The sequence below is a fragment of the Quercus suber genome, unplaced genomic scaffold (genome assembly GCF_002906115.3).
Source record: "Quercus suber isolate HL8 unplaced genomic scaffold, Cork oak 2.0 scaffold_15, whole genome shotgun sequence".
In the NCBI taxonomy this organism is placed as follows: Eukaryota; Viridiplantae; Streptophyta; class Magnoliopsida; order Fagales; family Fagaceae; genus Quercus; species Quercus suber.
The window spans coordinates 268,596-285,564 of record NW_027069480.1 but is presented as its reverse complement, the minus strand read 5'-3'; the positions used below and the strand labels follow the sequence as shown (position 1 = coordinate 285,564).

At 34.6% G+C, this 16,969-nt stretch overlaps 1 protein-coding gene across 3 annotated transcripts; it reads left to right on the top strand.

Moving 5' to 3' along the window:
* The first annotated feature begins 1,080 nt into the window (after positions 1-1,080).
* Positions 1,081-14,903, top strand: LOC112036552 (fanconi-associated nuclease 1 homolog). 3 transcript variants are annotated; one of them, XM_024069394.2, is made up of 14 exons: positions 1,081-1,477; positions 1,552-1,922; positions 2,040-2,150; positions 4,961-5,225; positions 5,326-5,388; positions 5,851-5,925; positions 6,025-6,143; positions 7,477-7,547; positions 7,648-7,735; positions 7,835-7,975; positions 8,050-8,276; positions 10,204-10,477; positions 10,630-10,863; positions 14,788-14,903. In XM_024069394.2, the coding sequence occupies exons 1-14, from the start codon at positions 1,312-1,314 to the stop codon at positions 14,875-14,877; spliced, it is 2,295 nt and encodes a 764-aa protein (XP_023925162.1). In that variant the 5' UTR covers positions 1,081-1,311; the 3' UTR covers positions 14,878-14,903. The 3 variants fall into 3 exon arrangements, with proteins under 3 accessions (XP_023925162.1, XP_065637537.1, XP_065637539.1); XM_065781465.1 differs by lacking the exons at positions 7,477-7,547; positions 7,648-7,735; XM_065781467.1 differs by lacking the exons at positions 7,477-7,547; positions 7,648-7,735; positions 7,835-7,975.
* Positions 14,904-16,969: the final 2,066 nt, after the last annotated feature.

Sequence of the window (16,969 nt, the reverse complement as noted above, 5' to 3'; positions counted from 1 at the left end):
TTTTCATATGCACCACATAGTTGTCCTACTAGTTTTGCTTTATAGCTGAGAGCCTGGAACGTGGAGTTAGATGGTTGGGGGTATGTCCATCCTTGATCTTTTTTGTACTTCGGTGTGGGGCGTCTTCTTCTTCGCTAGAGAGAGGGAAAGCTTGAGAGTTCATTTTTGAGGCGACACATGCACGTTTGGAGTTCTTTTAGTATATTATATTATCTTCTTACATAAAAGTAAATCGTTCATATAAGTGTCTCACACATAAAAACCCACATTTTCTCAAGAGAAAGATGTAATACAATAATTTCTTGACAAAGTGAGTAATGATTTTCCTCTTCTTTTTTTTTTTTTTTTTGGTCAACTTAGTTTTTCACTTATACAAAGTTTAACCGAAAATCTTTCAACTCTCTATTACATGGCAAAAATATGTCAAAACATAGTTGTGTGTTTTTTTCTTCCATCAATTTTAATTAGAATTATTAAGCCCCCAAGAAATTAGAAGAGCCATAGAGGCAAGCCCTGCTTAATGGTCAAGTCCAATCATATTATTTTTTCTTGAGAAGAAAGTCTAGTCATATTTAGTGTGCAAAGAAAGAAAATCTAAAGATTAGCAACAAAACAAATTTTTTTTTTTTTGGAAAATAGATCAGAGATTTTATATTAATCAAGAAAAGCCAAATCAAAGTACAATGCTTTTAGAGCAAAAGGAGAAGAATCCTTAATCCAAAAAACATTAGAAAAAATATGTCTAGCATATCGAGCTAACACATGAACCATAGAGTTAGCATTACAAGGAATACTATGATAAAAAAACCAATGGAAACCAGCCAAAAGCGCATGGATGTTGACTAAACACATGTCCAAACTGAAAGAACTAGAGTACATGCTAAAATCTTATTGTATGGTTCATCTAAAAAAAAAAAAAATTTATAGTCTAATTTTATTTCTATGAATGGTTAGTATTTTTCTAACCTCTTATCTTTAAAAAAATAGATTAACCTAGGCTAGGATTTATCACACTATAAATACCATTGATATTTTAATGATTTATTTGAAAAACCTAGAATTTAAATAAATATGTGTGAATTAAAAAGAAGAAGATGAAGAAGTTGGTGCAATTTTGAATTTTGAACCCACGTGAACAACAAACGCGGCACCCAGTTGGGCGGGATGATGAGACATTTTCATGTTTGGTTAAAATTTTGGCATTAAAAAGGAAAAAAGAAAAAGAAAAAGGGTTTGGAATAGAATAGAAAAGAAAAGAAATGTGAAGTGAGAATGGAGAATGGAGAGTGAAAAGAAAAGAAAAGAAAAGAAATGTTGAAGGGAAGAGAGAGCGTGGTCCGATTAGTTGGCAAACGGCGGCGGTTCCTTCCCAATCGTGAAACTCTCTTGTCTGCTTCCGATGATTTGGAATTGGTAACCTGTCCTGTTTGTGCCCTCAAAATTAGTGCTCAACACCATGCCGTCAACTCTCATCTCGGTCCGTATTCTCTTCACTGTTTGTTTTCCGCTTGTTAATTATTTATCTCTCATCTCATCTCATCTCATCTCCAGACACATGTTTGTCTGAAAGCGAAACCCCAACCGGAACCAAACGGAAATTGAGTCAGCGTACCCTTCTTGACTCAAACTTCTTGTCTAAGTCTAAGATTCATCAGTCACAGTTAACAAACAATGATGATTTTTGTGGATCACGACACTCCAACTCCCACATCATCAACAATGTTGTTGTTGTCGCGCCCAAGGCTAAAGCAGCAGCAGCAGCAGCTGATGTTGATGTTACTATGGAAAACGTATCTGGGGTTACTCTTCAAACCTTTATTGTTGGTCGTAGGTTTTTTAGTCATGAAAATGAATTACATGTTGGGGCAAACATTTCTCTTCTACCAGATCCTCATAATGTTAAGGATCCCAATGCTATCAAGGTTAGTCTTTTTTTTTTTTTTTTTTATATATATATATATAAAAAAAATATATAAAAAAAATATATTTCAAGTTCTAAATTTATTTCTCTCATAAAGGCATTGTTTGTTTGGATTCAGGTTCTTTCTTCAGATTCTGGTTCCTGTAAATGTAAAGTGCTTGGTTTTCTCCCTCGTGAATTAGCTCAATATTTGTCCCCTTTAATGGAGAAGTACTGCCTAAGCTTTGAGGTAATACGTCTCTTAAACTGGGAGGGACCTCAGTTTCTTTGCGTAATTTATTCACTTATTTTAAACTATCTTTCTTGGAGCATCTTTTCTATAACTTGCACATCAAACTCAAGGGAGCTTCTGCTTCTATTGATGAGATTGCTCCCTTAGTTCTTTACTCTTGCACATATAGTATAAGGAATCATGCAGTAACAAACAAAAGCAACGACCTTCTTTAGTTAGTGGTGCGGTGATCCAATAAACTTTCAACTCCTTCAATAATAACCAAGAAGAGGATATTGCAATTTAACATCAACACTCCTCCATAATTACTTACAGAAGTTTAGTTTATGACCTATGAATGTGTGTGTGACATTGTGATATGTACAATGCACAAATAATTATTTTTTTATAAGTAAAATTAACATGCGAAGAATTATTCTATTACATAGTAAGTAGACTAGAACTACTCCTAAAAACTTACAATCTAAAATTTATATGGTTAACAAATTCTACAAAGGAAAAATATTCTATGTTAGCTGATATTTTCATCTAATCCTACAAAGTTATCAGGAATAAAGCCTTAGAGTCAAATTATTGAGAACTCTGCTCCTTCAAAAATTTGTTTATTTCTTTTCTTTCTTTTTTCTTCACCCCCCAAATAATCCACATAACTTGAAGTCAAACTATTATTCCTTTACCGACAAGTGAGCAGATTCTGCAGATCCAAATTGTGAAGCTGTAGATGATCCACTGTTTCTCCACTTTCCTCGTACATATAACACCGATGTATAATTCCCTTTTTACAAAGATTATCCATTGTCAAAATCCTCCCCAATGCAGCCAACTAAACAAAGAATGCAACCTTACGGGGAACCTTTCAACTTTATATACTTTTCCATGGTACCTATGCTCCTAACTTCCTCTCAAAGCTTCATAATCTGACATAAAATTTACTGATACATGGTACCCTCCAACAAACCTTATCCTCCCCTACACCAAACAAAAAATTGGAATATAGAAGATAAAAGAATATTTTTTTTTTATAGGTAGAAGATTAAAGAATATATCAACTTTCTCCAACTTGCAATCCTGAAATCTTGTCTATAAGGGGTCCAACACCACATAATCACTGGACAGGAGTATTATATAGGAGATAAAAGAATACATCAACTGAGCAATCCTAAAAATCTCATGTAAAAGTAAGAGACTAGGAGTCCAACAACTCGCTTTTTTCTGTTTTTTTTTTTTTGGTTGTTGTTGTAAGAAATAAATTTTCATTGACATGGAGGAACCACCTCATGTACACAGGACGTATACATAAGAAAGACAAGAATTACAACAAATGCAAATTATAACCGAAAATAGAGGGAATAGTTGAGAGGCTTGCCCTATGCAGTGTGAGCCCTTGGCCATCATAGACTCACAGTTAGAAGTTAATAGGAAAAAGAATCTTGATGAAATTTTGGTAGGAAAATCTTAAGAAATACACACACACCCAACGGACTGAAAGGTTCCCTGGTTATGCATCCATAGTTAACACTAGACCTTTTATGTAGAGCCTTAGAGACTACACCACTACTTACCTTACACTAGCTTAATAGTTCATACTATCTCAACACTGAACACAATAATGCCAACACAATAGTTTAGAACTTAGTTCAATAACATGATTGTGGCTAGACTAAGACTAGCAATCAAGCAACTTAACAATCAGAACAATAGTCTAATACAGCTTTTGCAAAAGGTTAAAACAACACTCAATAATTTTATTTTGAAAGGGACTAGGGAGGACTGACTAATACCCAAGAGACTGTAAGGCTTTCCAGGTTATGCCCCCATGGTTTACATAGAGCTTCTTATATGGAGCCGTACTAGGAAGCTGATTAAATCAAACTACTACAGCAGCTCACAGTAGCTCAGCACAGCACAATAATACTAACACAATAGCATAGCACTCAGTGCAATAAAATTACTCGTAGTTAACTTCACGGTACAGCATAGTATGACATCACATGGGCTTTGGTAAAGAAGAGACGAAGGGCAGCTTTTACTGAATCACATATGGATTTCCTACTCTAGTTTTGTGCCACTGTAATAACCACATGATTATTCACAATCACTGTTATTGTATCTTATAAAAGGTGGCGGGTTAAGCTATGGTTGTGGTGATCCATGTTGACTTGTCCAACATTCTATTCAAGACAAAATTTTTCCAGAAAGTGGGTGATAAGGATCTAATGCAAAAGTACTGTTCATGATGTTAGCAATTATGTCATCTGAGGATACATATTTAGTTCTCACATGTTTTGTGTATTAGTTATCACACTACAGGATAATTTTTGAACTCGATGGCCAAGTTGTATGGGTACCAAGCTTGAATAGCCGAAGTAGCTGAATGTACCCATCAACTTGCATCTAAAGGAACCATAGTGTTGCTGGTTGAAATCTAGCAATCTTGAAAAAGGGATGAGGGTATATGTATATTAGGTGTGTTTTAAAGTGTTCTCCTCTGATGAAATATTCATCTACCAGTAAAGTAATGTTTTAGGGTTATTTACACAGACTTCTAATGTGATTTTTTAAAATTACAAGATCTTCATTAAATTTTTTATTATTATTATTATTATTATTATTATTATTATTTTGGTTTGCACACATTTTTATGATCTGCACATGCATTCAATTCCCATTTCTGCACTTAGTAATGAGTTTACGCAACATTTGTTTTTAATGTTATTTATGTTCAGACTGCATTTTATAATTTGAAAAATAGTGAAATTAATTGATTTCTTAGTTCTCGTTATGATACACTTTTGGACTTCTTTCAGGGATATGTGACTTCTGTTCCAAAGAATCCTTTTGATTTTGTTCCCATTCAGATAGCGCGTCACAAGATGATATTGCATGGTGAAAAAGAATATGAAGATGTAGAGGCTTTTAAATGTTTATGGAAATATGCTATTCATGTGGTTGAATCCACAAAAAATTGTCCACCCGGTATCACAAAATATCAGCAAAACTTTTGCCTAGTCATTCATGAAGTTATAAGAAGTAATCCTCACCTATTCACAGATGATGAAAAAAAATTCATGGGTATCAAATCTAAATTTTTTTGAGTCTTTATTTCTTATGCCTTTTGAGCCTTCATTTTTACTGACAGTCTATGACTACTTTATATGTGATCTGTTCACAGAATCATTTACTTCACTCTCAAATGATAGTCAGCGGCTTTTTGTTCGGCTCTATACACGAAAAGGTTTCTTAATTTCTAGATACGCTTTTATCATGTATTAGTTCAGCTTTGCGTGTCTAGTTATCTTGTATTGGTCCCTACAACATATGCATTACATGTATCCATTTTTGTACCATAATAATGAACTTTTTTTTTTTTTAAAAAGATGTTAAGCTATGGCTATCAGGTATCAAGTTTTGTGCAGTTTAAGATGCATATAAGTTTACCATTTAGTCACTCTTCATCACAATCAGCTAAAATGATTGAAATTTGGATCGACTTGTATTCACTATAAAATGATTGTATTCATGTTAGCAATTACTTGATATCAAAATTAAATATTTGGTTTACCCAAAAGTGAAAAAAGGAAGTTGGTGGCTAAGTTTGTAGCTCCTTGAACCATATTTATCATCGATCAGATTTTCATAATACAAATTAATGGATTCAGAAGAAACATACCGAATGAAATGCATACTTCTGACGCAGGGCCATGGTTTCGAATATCTACTATTTCCTATTCGGAAGTATTGGATCCTCAAGAAGCAGTCAAGGGTCTCTCTGGTAATAATATTGGTTTTTAATATTTATATTTCTTGCATCTTTCTGGTGCAGATTTCCAAATCAAGGTCCTTACTGACACTTCCTCTTGTCATATTGCAGCAATGGGTTATCTATGTTTATTTGAAGATAAAGATAAACTACATGACAATGACATTAAGGAGATATTGAATTTGCTCACTGTTTCTGAGCTACATGATATTTTGTGCAAGCTTAAGAAGGTTTACATTTATTGACATTTCTATAAGAATTTGTATTCTCATTTTGACTCAATTGATGTTGCATCCATTATTTTAGTGCATCTTACAGTGGAAAGATCACTTTGTTATTAATATGTTTAGAATGCATTATGTTGTGCACATGTTTATCAGTTTCTCCATTATGCACTGATACTTCATTTTGGACTCTGTCAAAGAACTTTGCATGTTTCCAATATAATATTACTTTTTAAAACACAATAAGTGTTCATATGAAGGACACTGAAGCTGGAAGGAGTAAGCGTTTTGTTGATCCTGAATGTTTAATTAGTCTTCTGGGGTTTGTTTTGATTGGATCATTTTTGTAATGGATGTGTAGCTAGTCTCAAGTATTAATAAAGGATGGTAATGTAAGTCTTTAGCCAGCATATAATCATCAGCCAGATCTTTTCTGATTTTTGGCTTATGCTTTAAATTACTCCTCATTTTGGACTATCTGTCTTAGGATTACTTGACTTTGTCCGTGTCTTGTACTGCATATTATTGTTTTCTTGTAATTTTATTTGTTCCATCATATTTAGTCCGTTCTTTGGTTTAATTTTGTAAATTCTCTCTAAAATTCTGAAGATATTTTTGTTTGGTAACCATTAAACCAGTAGTGCAGAAGCCAAAGGCATGACTAATTTTAAAGCATATTTCATTCTTTATGCATAACAAGTGGAGCATTATGGGTGGATCCTTCTAAATTTGGTTGTGTCCGTAGTTTATGCTCCAAAATTGATGAATTGGCTTTCGATGACTACACAGTATGAGAGCTACTGTGTGGACAGATACGGGTCAAACATTATATATGTATTTTCTGCATACATGTAGATGCTATTGTACACAAGGCCACTTTTTACACATCTAGAAGTCATCACAAACTCATTATTAGTACTATCAATTTCTAAAAGTAGAAAGCAACATCTCTCATTATTAGTAGTGCAAGAAATCTGCTGCTCAGCTGCCGACCATCCATATGGTTCTTTTGTGGGTGTTGCCTTCAAATGTTTGCTGCCGGGCAAGGCATTTTAATTTTTCAGGCTGTACCAAGGCAAATTTTTAGCTATAGTGCTTTACATTTTCAAACTCTATAATCAAGACAAATTTCCAGTTAAAATAATCTATTCCCTTAGTGAATGGGATTCATAGTTACCAGAATCTGATAAAGCTTATGTCTTCACAAAAATGAAATAGCTTTTAATAATGGATTCTGAACTGCAACCTCTCTTTGATTTGAAATGTGTACTACTGAATTTTTATTAGTTATCTGATGGGTGTTGTATTCAATTTTTTTATGCTTCTTTTGGGGCTTCAGAACTGTAATCATGGTAGAAGAAAGTCGGATCTTCTTGAATCTCTTCTCCCTTCATTTGTAGGTGGATTATGGTATGAATGTGATAATTTATGAGTGACTTGTTGAAATTTTAGCTGGTTGTGTCAAAGAGTATATATAATGTTGGCCTGTTCTTTTTCTTTTAATGTGCAGTCCAAACCTAACAAGTTTAGTTTTGGATAAAACTGGTGCCTGTATTAGGATATCTTCAAAAGCTGAATCCCTTATCTGGCGTGCTGAGGTGCTTTCATGTCTTAGTGTGTCATGTTTATGTAGCAGTGGTTTGTTAAAATTGTGATTTCATCTAAAATGGTCTTCATGAATTTCATTGCTCCCACAGAGGCTTTTCTTCCTGAATGGGGAGCAGAATCTATCAACATTCCTACTAGTTGATTTGGGAATAGTCAAGTATCCAACTTATGACTGCATAATCTCAGAACAAATTTTCCCAGGTCAAGATGACCTGCTTGCTTATGAAGAGGTGTTAACGTTGTTTCTGTTTAGAAGAAAATGTTGAATTTATATTGCTTTTACCATAATGGTCATGGGTTACAGGCCATTGAAGTTGCACAAATAATGGATGAAGCTCTTGATGGAAACAACGTTGAATTGGTGTTAAGATGCATAAAGAGAGCTGACTCCCGTATATCAAGCTCTTCTATGAAAACAATGGAATCCACAACCTCTGAATTAGTGGCTACATTTTATTCATCATTTTCAGCATCATGGGTCTACTCAAAAGTGGTCTTGTTAGGAGTTTCCTTTCTTGAGCGGGAGCGCAGGTATTATTGTGATTACAGAAACTGCTTCTTTTTGTATTCTTATATGTGAAACTATGACATTAATCTCTGTGCCTAAATCAATTTTTTAATTAGTATGTTTCTCTAGTTTTGTACACAAGTAATTATTACTCGTAAATGGTGTTTATGATGTTATGTATAAGGTTTGGTGTAAACTCTGGATATGGTTTCACAATAAATAATACATTTATAGTGGATATATAAATCATTAGGAAACACTATACTACCTATAAAAAAAAAAAAAACTATCAAAGGGCTGGAATTTGTTAAAGCCTGTTCGCATTCTAGTGATGCTTTCTTGTATGTTGTATTGGACCATTAAAACAACATTATGGCACAAGCCCCTTTGTGTTACTCTCCCTACCTGGACAAAAAAAACATTAAGAATATTCCATAGAAAGGTTTTAGCTGTATTGAAAATGTTTGGATGTAACACAAGAAAAATAACTATTACAATAGGGTAGATGTAACATTAGTTGAGGACAATCCAAAGGTGGACTGGATATAAATTTATTATCGGTTAGATGTAGCACTAATTGCCAAGAGTCTAGTAGGTCAATGGCATTGACAACCAGAGTTTAAATCCTCCCTCCTCAACTTTGTTGTAACAAATGAATTATTAAAAAAAAAAAAAATTTAGATGTAACACTAATTGAGAAGAAGATTAGGAAGTCTATCAAAGATGTCTCAGTTGTGACTCGTGTGGAACAAGGACAAATGGTATAGAAATATGCAAGGGTGACTTATTAACTGAAGGCATTTTAGAAGAGCAAGTAAGGGTGAAAAATCAATAATTACTCCCCTCTTTTATATCTAAAATACACAATTAAGTTTCCTTTTTTCTTCTTTTCTATTTTCTTTGGTTTTTTCCCTTTGGCCAGTTATACTTATAGACTTAAGGTCCAGATAAGATATATAATTTCAAGATTTAACGAGTGTTTCAGTGTATAAGTTAGACATTCTATAATAACAAAATTTATATGCCTTCTATCATTTATGACAATTCCATAAATGATAGAAGGCATATAATTTATATGCCTTGAGATCGGTGCTGTGACTGCTGTCAGTGGTTGTTTTGGCCAAAGATGGAAGGAGCGGCTCTTTATCAACGGTTTTGTGGGAGTTGTTTAGGTAGTATAGATAGTGATGATTTCTCATGTGAATGTTTGCTCCTCCCTCGTGGCCATGGGGTAATGTGGTGATAAAGGCTGTGGATCAAATGATGGTGGTGCCAATTCGAGTCTACAACAGGAGGTGGTGGTTCAAAGCGTGGTTGCAGAATTTTTTGATACAAAACTATTCACGTGTTTTGTAACTTCTATTACCTTTGATGTTTTGACACATCTTTTAGTTCCATCTTTTTTTCTCTATGGTGAATTATTCCTTCTGTAAAATGTTCGAAAGAAATGAAACTTCACAATTAAGCTTAGTTAGTGAGCATGGTATGGAAAATATTTCTGTAAAAGCAGTCTTGTAAATAACTTTGATCAATAAAGTATGGGTAAATTGCACTTTTCCACCAGAGGTGATGATTTGCACTCTCTTTAATTTTAAATGTGTGCAATCTATCCCCTAAACTATTGTGATGTCCCTCTGCCAGTAATTATTACTGTACATTTTAGCCGCATTTTATATTTTCTCTTGTCCCCTCAATTAAATTTCCAGTGGTAAAGAAATTGCAAGTTTGCAACTCTATTGTTTCTTTTCCCTACACAACCCCCTCCTCAAGAACATTTTTTGGAATTGTATTTCCAATGACCTGTCAAATCATGTGCGGGGGTTAGAAATGGTTACTAATCCTGTCTTTTGAATTACAGTTGCTAGTAGCAATTCAAAAATGTTGGTCTCTGGATTTTTGCATTTAGCTGTTCTATTAGAGGTTTGAAGGAACATTTTTCTTCTTCTGCAGGTATAATGATGCTATAAATTTGCTGAAGCGGTTGCTAAATTGTTTTACTTGTGATGGAAGAAGAGGATATTGGACCCTAAGGTTGTCAATTAATTTGGAGCACACTGGGTATCCCAATGAGAGCCTTACAGTTGCTGAAGATGGATTACAGGATCCATGGGTGCGTGCTGGTTCAAGGATGGCACTGCAAAGGCGAATCCTTCGATTAGGAAAACCTCCAAGGCGCTGGAAAACTCCTAGTTTTTCAGCATCTATCAAGAGGAAGATCACAGAGGTAATTGCATACTTGATTCTTGTAGGAATTTTAATGTTCTGATATTCTTGTTGAACTTTCAAGTCAAGTTCAGTATGTAAAGCTGAAAATAGTCGATGCCTAAAAGCTGCTGCTTTTCTAAATGTGACTCATTTTTCTGAAAAACATGTTAGGTTCATGTTCAAGGGAGACCTTTGAATTGTGAAATGGGCATGAAGAACAGGTTTTATGGAGAAGATGGGGAGCAGTGTGGAGTTGAGCAGCTTGCCCTGCAGTACTATGCTGGAGAAGGAGGGGGGTGGCAGGGTGTTCATACAGAGAGTGGCATTTGGTTGACTATTTTTGGGCTGTTGATGTGGGACATTATATTTTCTAATGTACCAAATGTATTCCGTACCAGATTTCAGGTATGTTTTCTTAGTTTGTTTTTAAGTTGTTATCTTTTCTTAAGTTAATGTTGTAAGCCTTTGTTTTTCAGCATCGTATCATTTTACTTTTATTTATTTCAATCATCAAGGTTGTAACCTTTGATAAGTGATGCATGTAACTTGGTGCATTAAGCATCAATAATGTGTGGTGTTTGATCTTATTATTATGTGCCCTTCACACCTCATTTCAAAGAGAGGAAGTGATGCAGAACACAGTAGGAAAATAGGAAATAAAGAGTGACAATAGGAATAACAGGACAACCTAGAATAACAGTGCCCTTCACTACCTAGAATCTGCTTGCAAACCCTAGGCATCACTACCTGGAATCTGCTTGAAAACCCTAGGCATCACCCCCAAACAAAGAGAAAAAAGGAGACATTCTCAACTCATCATAAAATTCTTATTCAAAATCATCTGCTTTCACAATTACAAGAACACTAGTTTGGTTGGGTTTAGGGATTACACTAATATGGAAAATGCTTAATCAAATCCCTTAAAACCCTCAACATTAAAAACTAAATTCAAAAATAATTTCAAATTTTGAAACAAAATCTTAAATGAATTTGGTGCTCCTTGCATTAGGAAGTATAAGGTTATGTTTGGTAACAGTTTTTGTTTTCTATTTTCAAAAACTTGTTTTTGGGAATAGAAAGAAAAAATAATTTTTTTTTGGTATTTTTGAAATCAAAAACATGTTTGGTTAGTTGAATAAAAAAATAGTTTTCTGAAAAAAAAAATAGAAAATTTGTTTGGTCATTTTGATGATGTTCAAACAAGATTATATACTTTTGTAGCAAATGGAAATTATTATCTAATTACGAAATGTAGCGCGAAGGGTGATTACAAATTTACAAAGAAGCTATATCTTATATAGTTTACACTCTGCGTGCACAAAGCTATATGGTATCAATTTTCAATGGACACTGCACAAAGCTTTTGGTGATGTAGGTGACAGTACAGCCAATTTTCACATTAAAAATAGGAAATTATTAGTTTATATATTATTGTTTATGTAAGATTTGCATTGTTAGATTTGTAAGATTTATGTAAAATTATTAGTTTGCCTGTTTTGAAAACTAGAAACTGAAAACAGCATTTTGCCTATTTTCAATTTCTTTCGCAAATTGAGTTTGAGAACAGTATTTGTTTTCTGTCCATTTGGGTTGCCAAACAAGTATTTAAGTCTCAAAAATAGAAAATTGTATTTAAAAACAGAAATTAAGGGGGAAAAAAAAACAGTTATCAAACATACCTAAGAAACAGATCTGCTAGAATATGGCTCTGAAAAAGAAAGAAGAGTGGCTTTAAGGGGGTGAGTGACCATATTTCTTGGCTCACACCTTATGCAAACCACATTTTTGAATGCTTAAAGTCCTTAATTTTGTGAGGGTGAGGCTATCTGATTTAAGGAGCTCCAAAATCATTTAATATTTTATTTTCAAATTTGAACTTATTTTTGTGTTTTTAATGTCGAGGGTTTCGTGGAATTTAATTGGATATTTCCATGAGTATAATACTTGAAACCCTGTTTAACTAATGCTCTTGTAATGGTGAAGGACAATTAGAAATTGAATAAAAATGTTATGAGTTGAGAATGTGTTTCGCCTTTGTTTAGTGCTGATGCCAAACATACTTAGGTGCTAATGCCTAAGTTACCTTTCTTGGTGCTGATTCCTAGGGTTTTATCTTTTTCCATTTGCTGAATTTCCCCCTTGTTATCTTCATTTGATATTTTCTGGCACCACTATCATGAGGCACCCTTCTGAGCCTTGTTGTGAGATCTCTTTAATATAGGATTTTGCATGTAAAATTATAGCTCACCTCATCATATGATATGATACGCTCTAACATAATCTAACTGGGAAAAGTTCAGTCTCCCCAATTGATTGTGGTCAAAGTTGTTGCTATAATGTTCGTATGTTACACATGCCATCAATGGGCAAAAAAATTCAACTTTGACCTATGCATCTACCATATCCTTTATACATATCTCCTCTGTTCAAATAAAATCTTATTGCTTATAAGAAAAATGGATCTCTTAATAAAGTTTGATAATTCCGTCCCCCGCGCGGCCCCCCCCCCCCCCCCCCCCCCCCCCCCCACACACACAATCAATTGATTGGAAAGATATGTATACTCTTATGCTTATTGGAAGGACCTGAAATAGAGGAGAGCTTCTTATAAGGAAAAACCATTTAACTTTTGTTTATTAAAATACTTGCCCTTAGTCTGGCCATTTCCCTATATGACGAAATTTCTATTTATGGAAAGTACACACGTGTGTATGTGAGGTGGGTAACACAGACCTGGGAGTTGCTCTCTTGTTATAACAAAAGAGCAGGGATATCTAGTGAACTTTTGTTTGATGAGTTGTTTATTTAACTCGAGGTATTTTGTTTGATAATGTTGTACTGGTGTAGTTTACATCAATAGTTGACTTAGTATCAGTAAACAATTCCATCTTATATCTTATTGCCTTGCTTTTCTTAACTGCATCCTTGTTAAGCTTTGTTCTTTCTTTCTTTTCTATTTTTTGAAGTTTTTTCAATTAACTTCAGAAGTTGAGGTTCATTTCAATCATTTGCTTTTTGGGAACCTCGTTCTTGCATGGTTCCCATGCACAAGGATTGCACTTCCCTTTATAGTGCCTTTTTTCCTTATATGTAATAACTTCAGATAATTTATTCCTGTCCTCTATTTTCCTTGCTTCTTAAACGAATAAGGCAAGGATTGCACATTTTCACTTATTCACACAATAGGTGGGTAATTCCTTTTCTTCAGTAGGCATTTTTTCCCTATAAGGTAAAGTCCTGTTAAAGTACTGCTCTGGTGGAGGAACTATTGTCAGTCAACTCTTGCTAACAAGTGCGTTTGGATGGAGGAGAGAGGAATAGAGGTAAGGAGATGGGGATGGGGATGGGGATGGTTTAAGTAACCTTTATTGGATGTTTTTTAAAGTAAGAGGGGAAGTGTTTGATGAGATTTGGAGGAATTAGATTCCCCTTTGAACCCCTCATCTTTAATACCCAAAATTGGGGGAATTTGGAGGGGGAGAGATTTCACATATTTTTAAAATATAATTAATTATCTATTTTGCCCTTATGATGTTAATCTATCTTTTATTCTTTTGTTTGGATGGTGGGGGAGGAGAGGAGAGTAGAGGGAATGAGAGGGGTATGATTTAACTTATGTTGTTTGTAAGAGGGGGGTGGGTGGGGGGGGGGGGGGTGGTGTTTGGAGGGGTAGCTTATCCTCCTAACCCTCATTTTTAATTTCCCCAAATTGGGGAATTTGAAGGAGGGGATTAAAAAAAATGAAATGTCAATTTTTCCCTTAAGATGTCTATTTATATTTATTTCTTTAAAATTAATAAAATAAAGTCACAATTGTCCATTTATCTTCCTTCCCCTCTCCCTACTTAACATCCAAACATAGGGGAGAGATATCTATTCCCCTTCTCCCTACTTAATTTTTAAAACATCCAAATAAGGTGAACGGGTAATCGACTTCATTCCCATCCACTCTCATTTACTCTCTTCTCCTTTCCCTCCTTACCCTCTACTCCTCTCTCCCTCCAAACTTCCAAACATAGTGTAAAATTAGCAAAAAATGGGTGTAGTTGTCAATTTATATGATACTTATGAATTCCTCACCTTCCCATTTTAATTTTGAAAACATCTAAACAAAGGGGATGGATATTTTTCCTCTTCCCCCTACGTAATTTTTAAAACATCCAAACAAAGGGAAGGGGTAACCTTTCTCCTCTCCTCTTTGCTCTCCTCCCTCCGAACTTCCAAACACACCTTTGGAGACGTAACATTGATTTTCTAATGGTGATATCTAGTAAATTCTTCTCAGAAAGATTTTATTTTATTTTATTTTTATTTTTTTCCTTTGTAAAGCAAGGAATAACTAGCATGGGGGAAGTATATCATACAATTCAGCAAGCAAATAGGGACAGGAGCATAGCAGGAACAGGATTCAATTGGTAAAAGGCAAGCAATTCTCATAACTCATAAGAGGTCATCCCAGTTGAGATGTCCGTAGGAAGGAAGCGGTTTCAGTAGTGCTTTTTTTTTTTTAATTTTTTAATTTTTATCAGTAAAAATCATTATTCAAATAAATATGAGTACAACACTACCATAGTACGCAGGGAGTGTACAGGGGCTGTTAAAAAGCATATGAAAGTACATATATCCAAAAACTCTAGCATGTCATATCAGAGAAAGAATGACTGATGTTCAGCTAGAATGCTCCCTGTATACTTGTGATCATTTTTTTCTAATAAAATTTATTACATATAAATAAAAAATAAAAAGAGAGTGACAAATTAAAGCTGCCATCCAGTCATAGAGTGCCAGTAGCAGATTTTGTAGTTAGAAGCTCTATCTCCATCAAGGTCACAGTCATATTGTCACTATTATCAATAAGAAAACCCTTAGGCTTGTTATCCAGTAACTTGTTTAGAAATATTGTAATGAAAGGAACGTAGGAGTTTTCCGCTAGTATTGACTGGTTCTAAAACGGTGGCGTTTGTGGTGAGTTTTGAAGATAGGAAGAGAAGAGTAAGGGGCGGCGAGGTGTATATTGCAGAGAAGCAGAGCCATAGCCGGCGAAATGTAAAGCGCGATAGAAATGGAAGTTAAGGTGGAGAGAGCGAAGAAAAGTGAGATATAGAGTAGAGGAGATATGGGTGGTGCAAGCGTGGCGGAGACGCAAGAAGAAGAAGAAGAAAATTGGGTTGAGGAATTGCTGGCGTGCAAGAATTGCTAGCTTGGTTGCTAGTTGCTACTATTTTCACGCGACAGTAGCTACAAAAGAAGAGAAGAGAGGCAAGAGTAGTGAGGGACCCGGTGCGTTGGTCGGCCCTATATTCTGGGCCAATATTGTGTGTTATTTGACGAGGGGAAGATGGAGTGACTTTTTTATGGTTCGTTTGTTTTTTTACAATTTTTTTTTTCAGGAACGTTTGTTTGTTTGCGCTTACTTTTGTTTCCAGAAAGCTTTTCCCATGGCGGAAAGGTTAAGTGGACTCCGTTTTTTTGGTTTTTTTAAAAAGAAATACGTGGCCTACTTGGACCCGTTTACTATTTAATTTAGAAAATTTTAAGTTCCGCAATTTAATGGTATGTTTTTAGTTTTTTAATAATATTATATGTAATGCACTTGCAAGACTGGATAGCAGCATGGCTGAGGAATTTTTGGTTTTTGATACCCCTCCTAGTCCTGATGTTTTGTATTTTGTTAATACTGATACTGCTGGTGTATTATATAACAGGATTTCTAACTCTGTACTCACTGATATAGTGTCTTAGTCTATTTGTATTTTCCCCTTCACCAAAAAAATAATAATAATAATATTATATATATTTTTATACATTTTTTTTATTTATATATATTTTTAAAAAATACAAATAATGTTATTAGAACAATATTACCAAACGGTCCCTTATTTTTTAGACTAATGTTGTGAGAAACCTATGGAGATTTGAGGCATCCTTAGGGGGAGAATCAGCTGTGAGAGAGAGAGAGGGGGGCGGATCGATCACAAAAAATACCGGATTAGTGACATAGCTCAACAAATCGGCAAGAGAGAACTTCAGTTTTGATACTTGCTAGTCTGATTTGCACAAATCGAGCTTTGGGGCTTCGTAGGTTCAAGAGAAAGAGAGGAAACAAGAAAGAAAAAGAGAGAAAGCGAGTTGGGAAATTTTGGCAATGAAGATAAGGGTAACGTGTTGGAAATAAAGGAGAGATAATACCTGAATTTTCCTTGGAAATTATACAATTTGATATTACCAAAAAGAGGTGGCAGAGATGAGGCGTGGACCAAGTCACTGTCTTGAGACAAATCGTGCCGTCTACGGTATATCCGATGTAATTAGACAAATAGTTTCTGCACGTTGCCCCCAGGATACAACAGCCCAGCCACCTTTTGCTGATTATCCTTGCGAGCCTACACTGCTCGTAGGATATAAGCTCTCTATAGTACTTTCTTTTCCCAGAAAAGTTTGTAAAAGATAGAATATTTTTTGTGAGTTGTAAAAAGTAAAAGATGGTAAGTGTTTAGGACAATAAAAAAAA

Excerpts from the sequence above, each read along its gene's own strand:
- LOC112036552 (XM_024069394.2), top strand. The coding sequence starts at position 1,312 with ATGTTGAAGGGAAGAGAGAGCGTGGTCCGATTAGTTGGCAAACGGCGG. Across the intron at positions 1,478-1,551 it reads TGCCGTCAACTCTCATCTCG|ACACATGTTTGTCTGAAAGC; the intron begins GTCCGTATTCTC and ends TCTCATCTCCAG. Across the intron at positions 10,864-14,787 it reads TATTCCGTACCAGATTTCAG|CAAGGAATAACTAGCATGGG; the intron begins GTATGTTTTCTT and ends TCCTTTGTAAAG.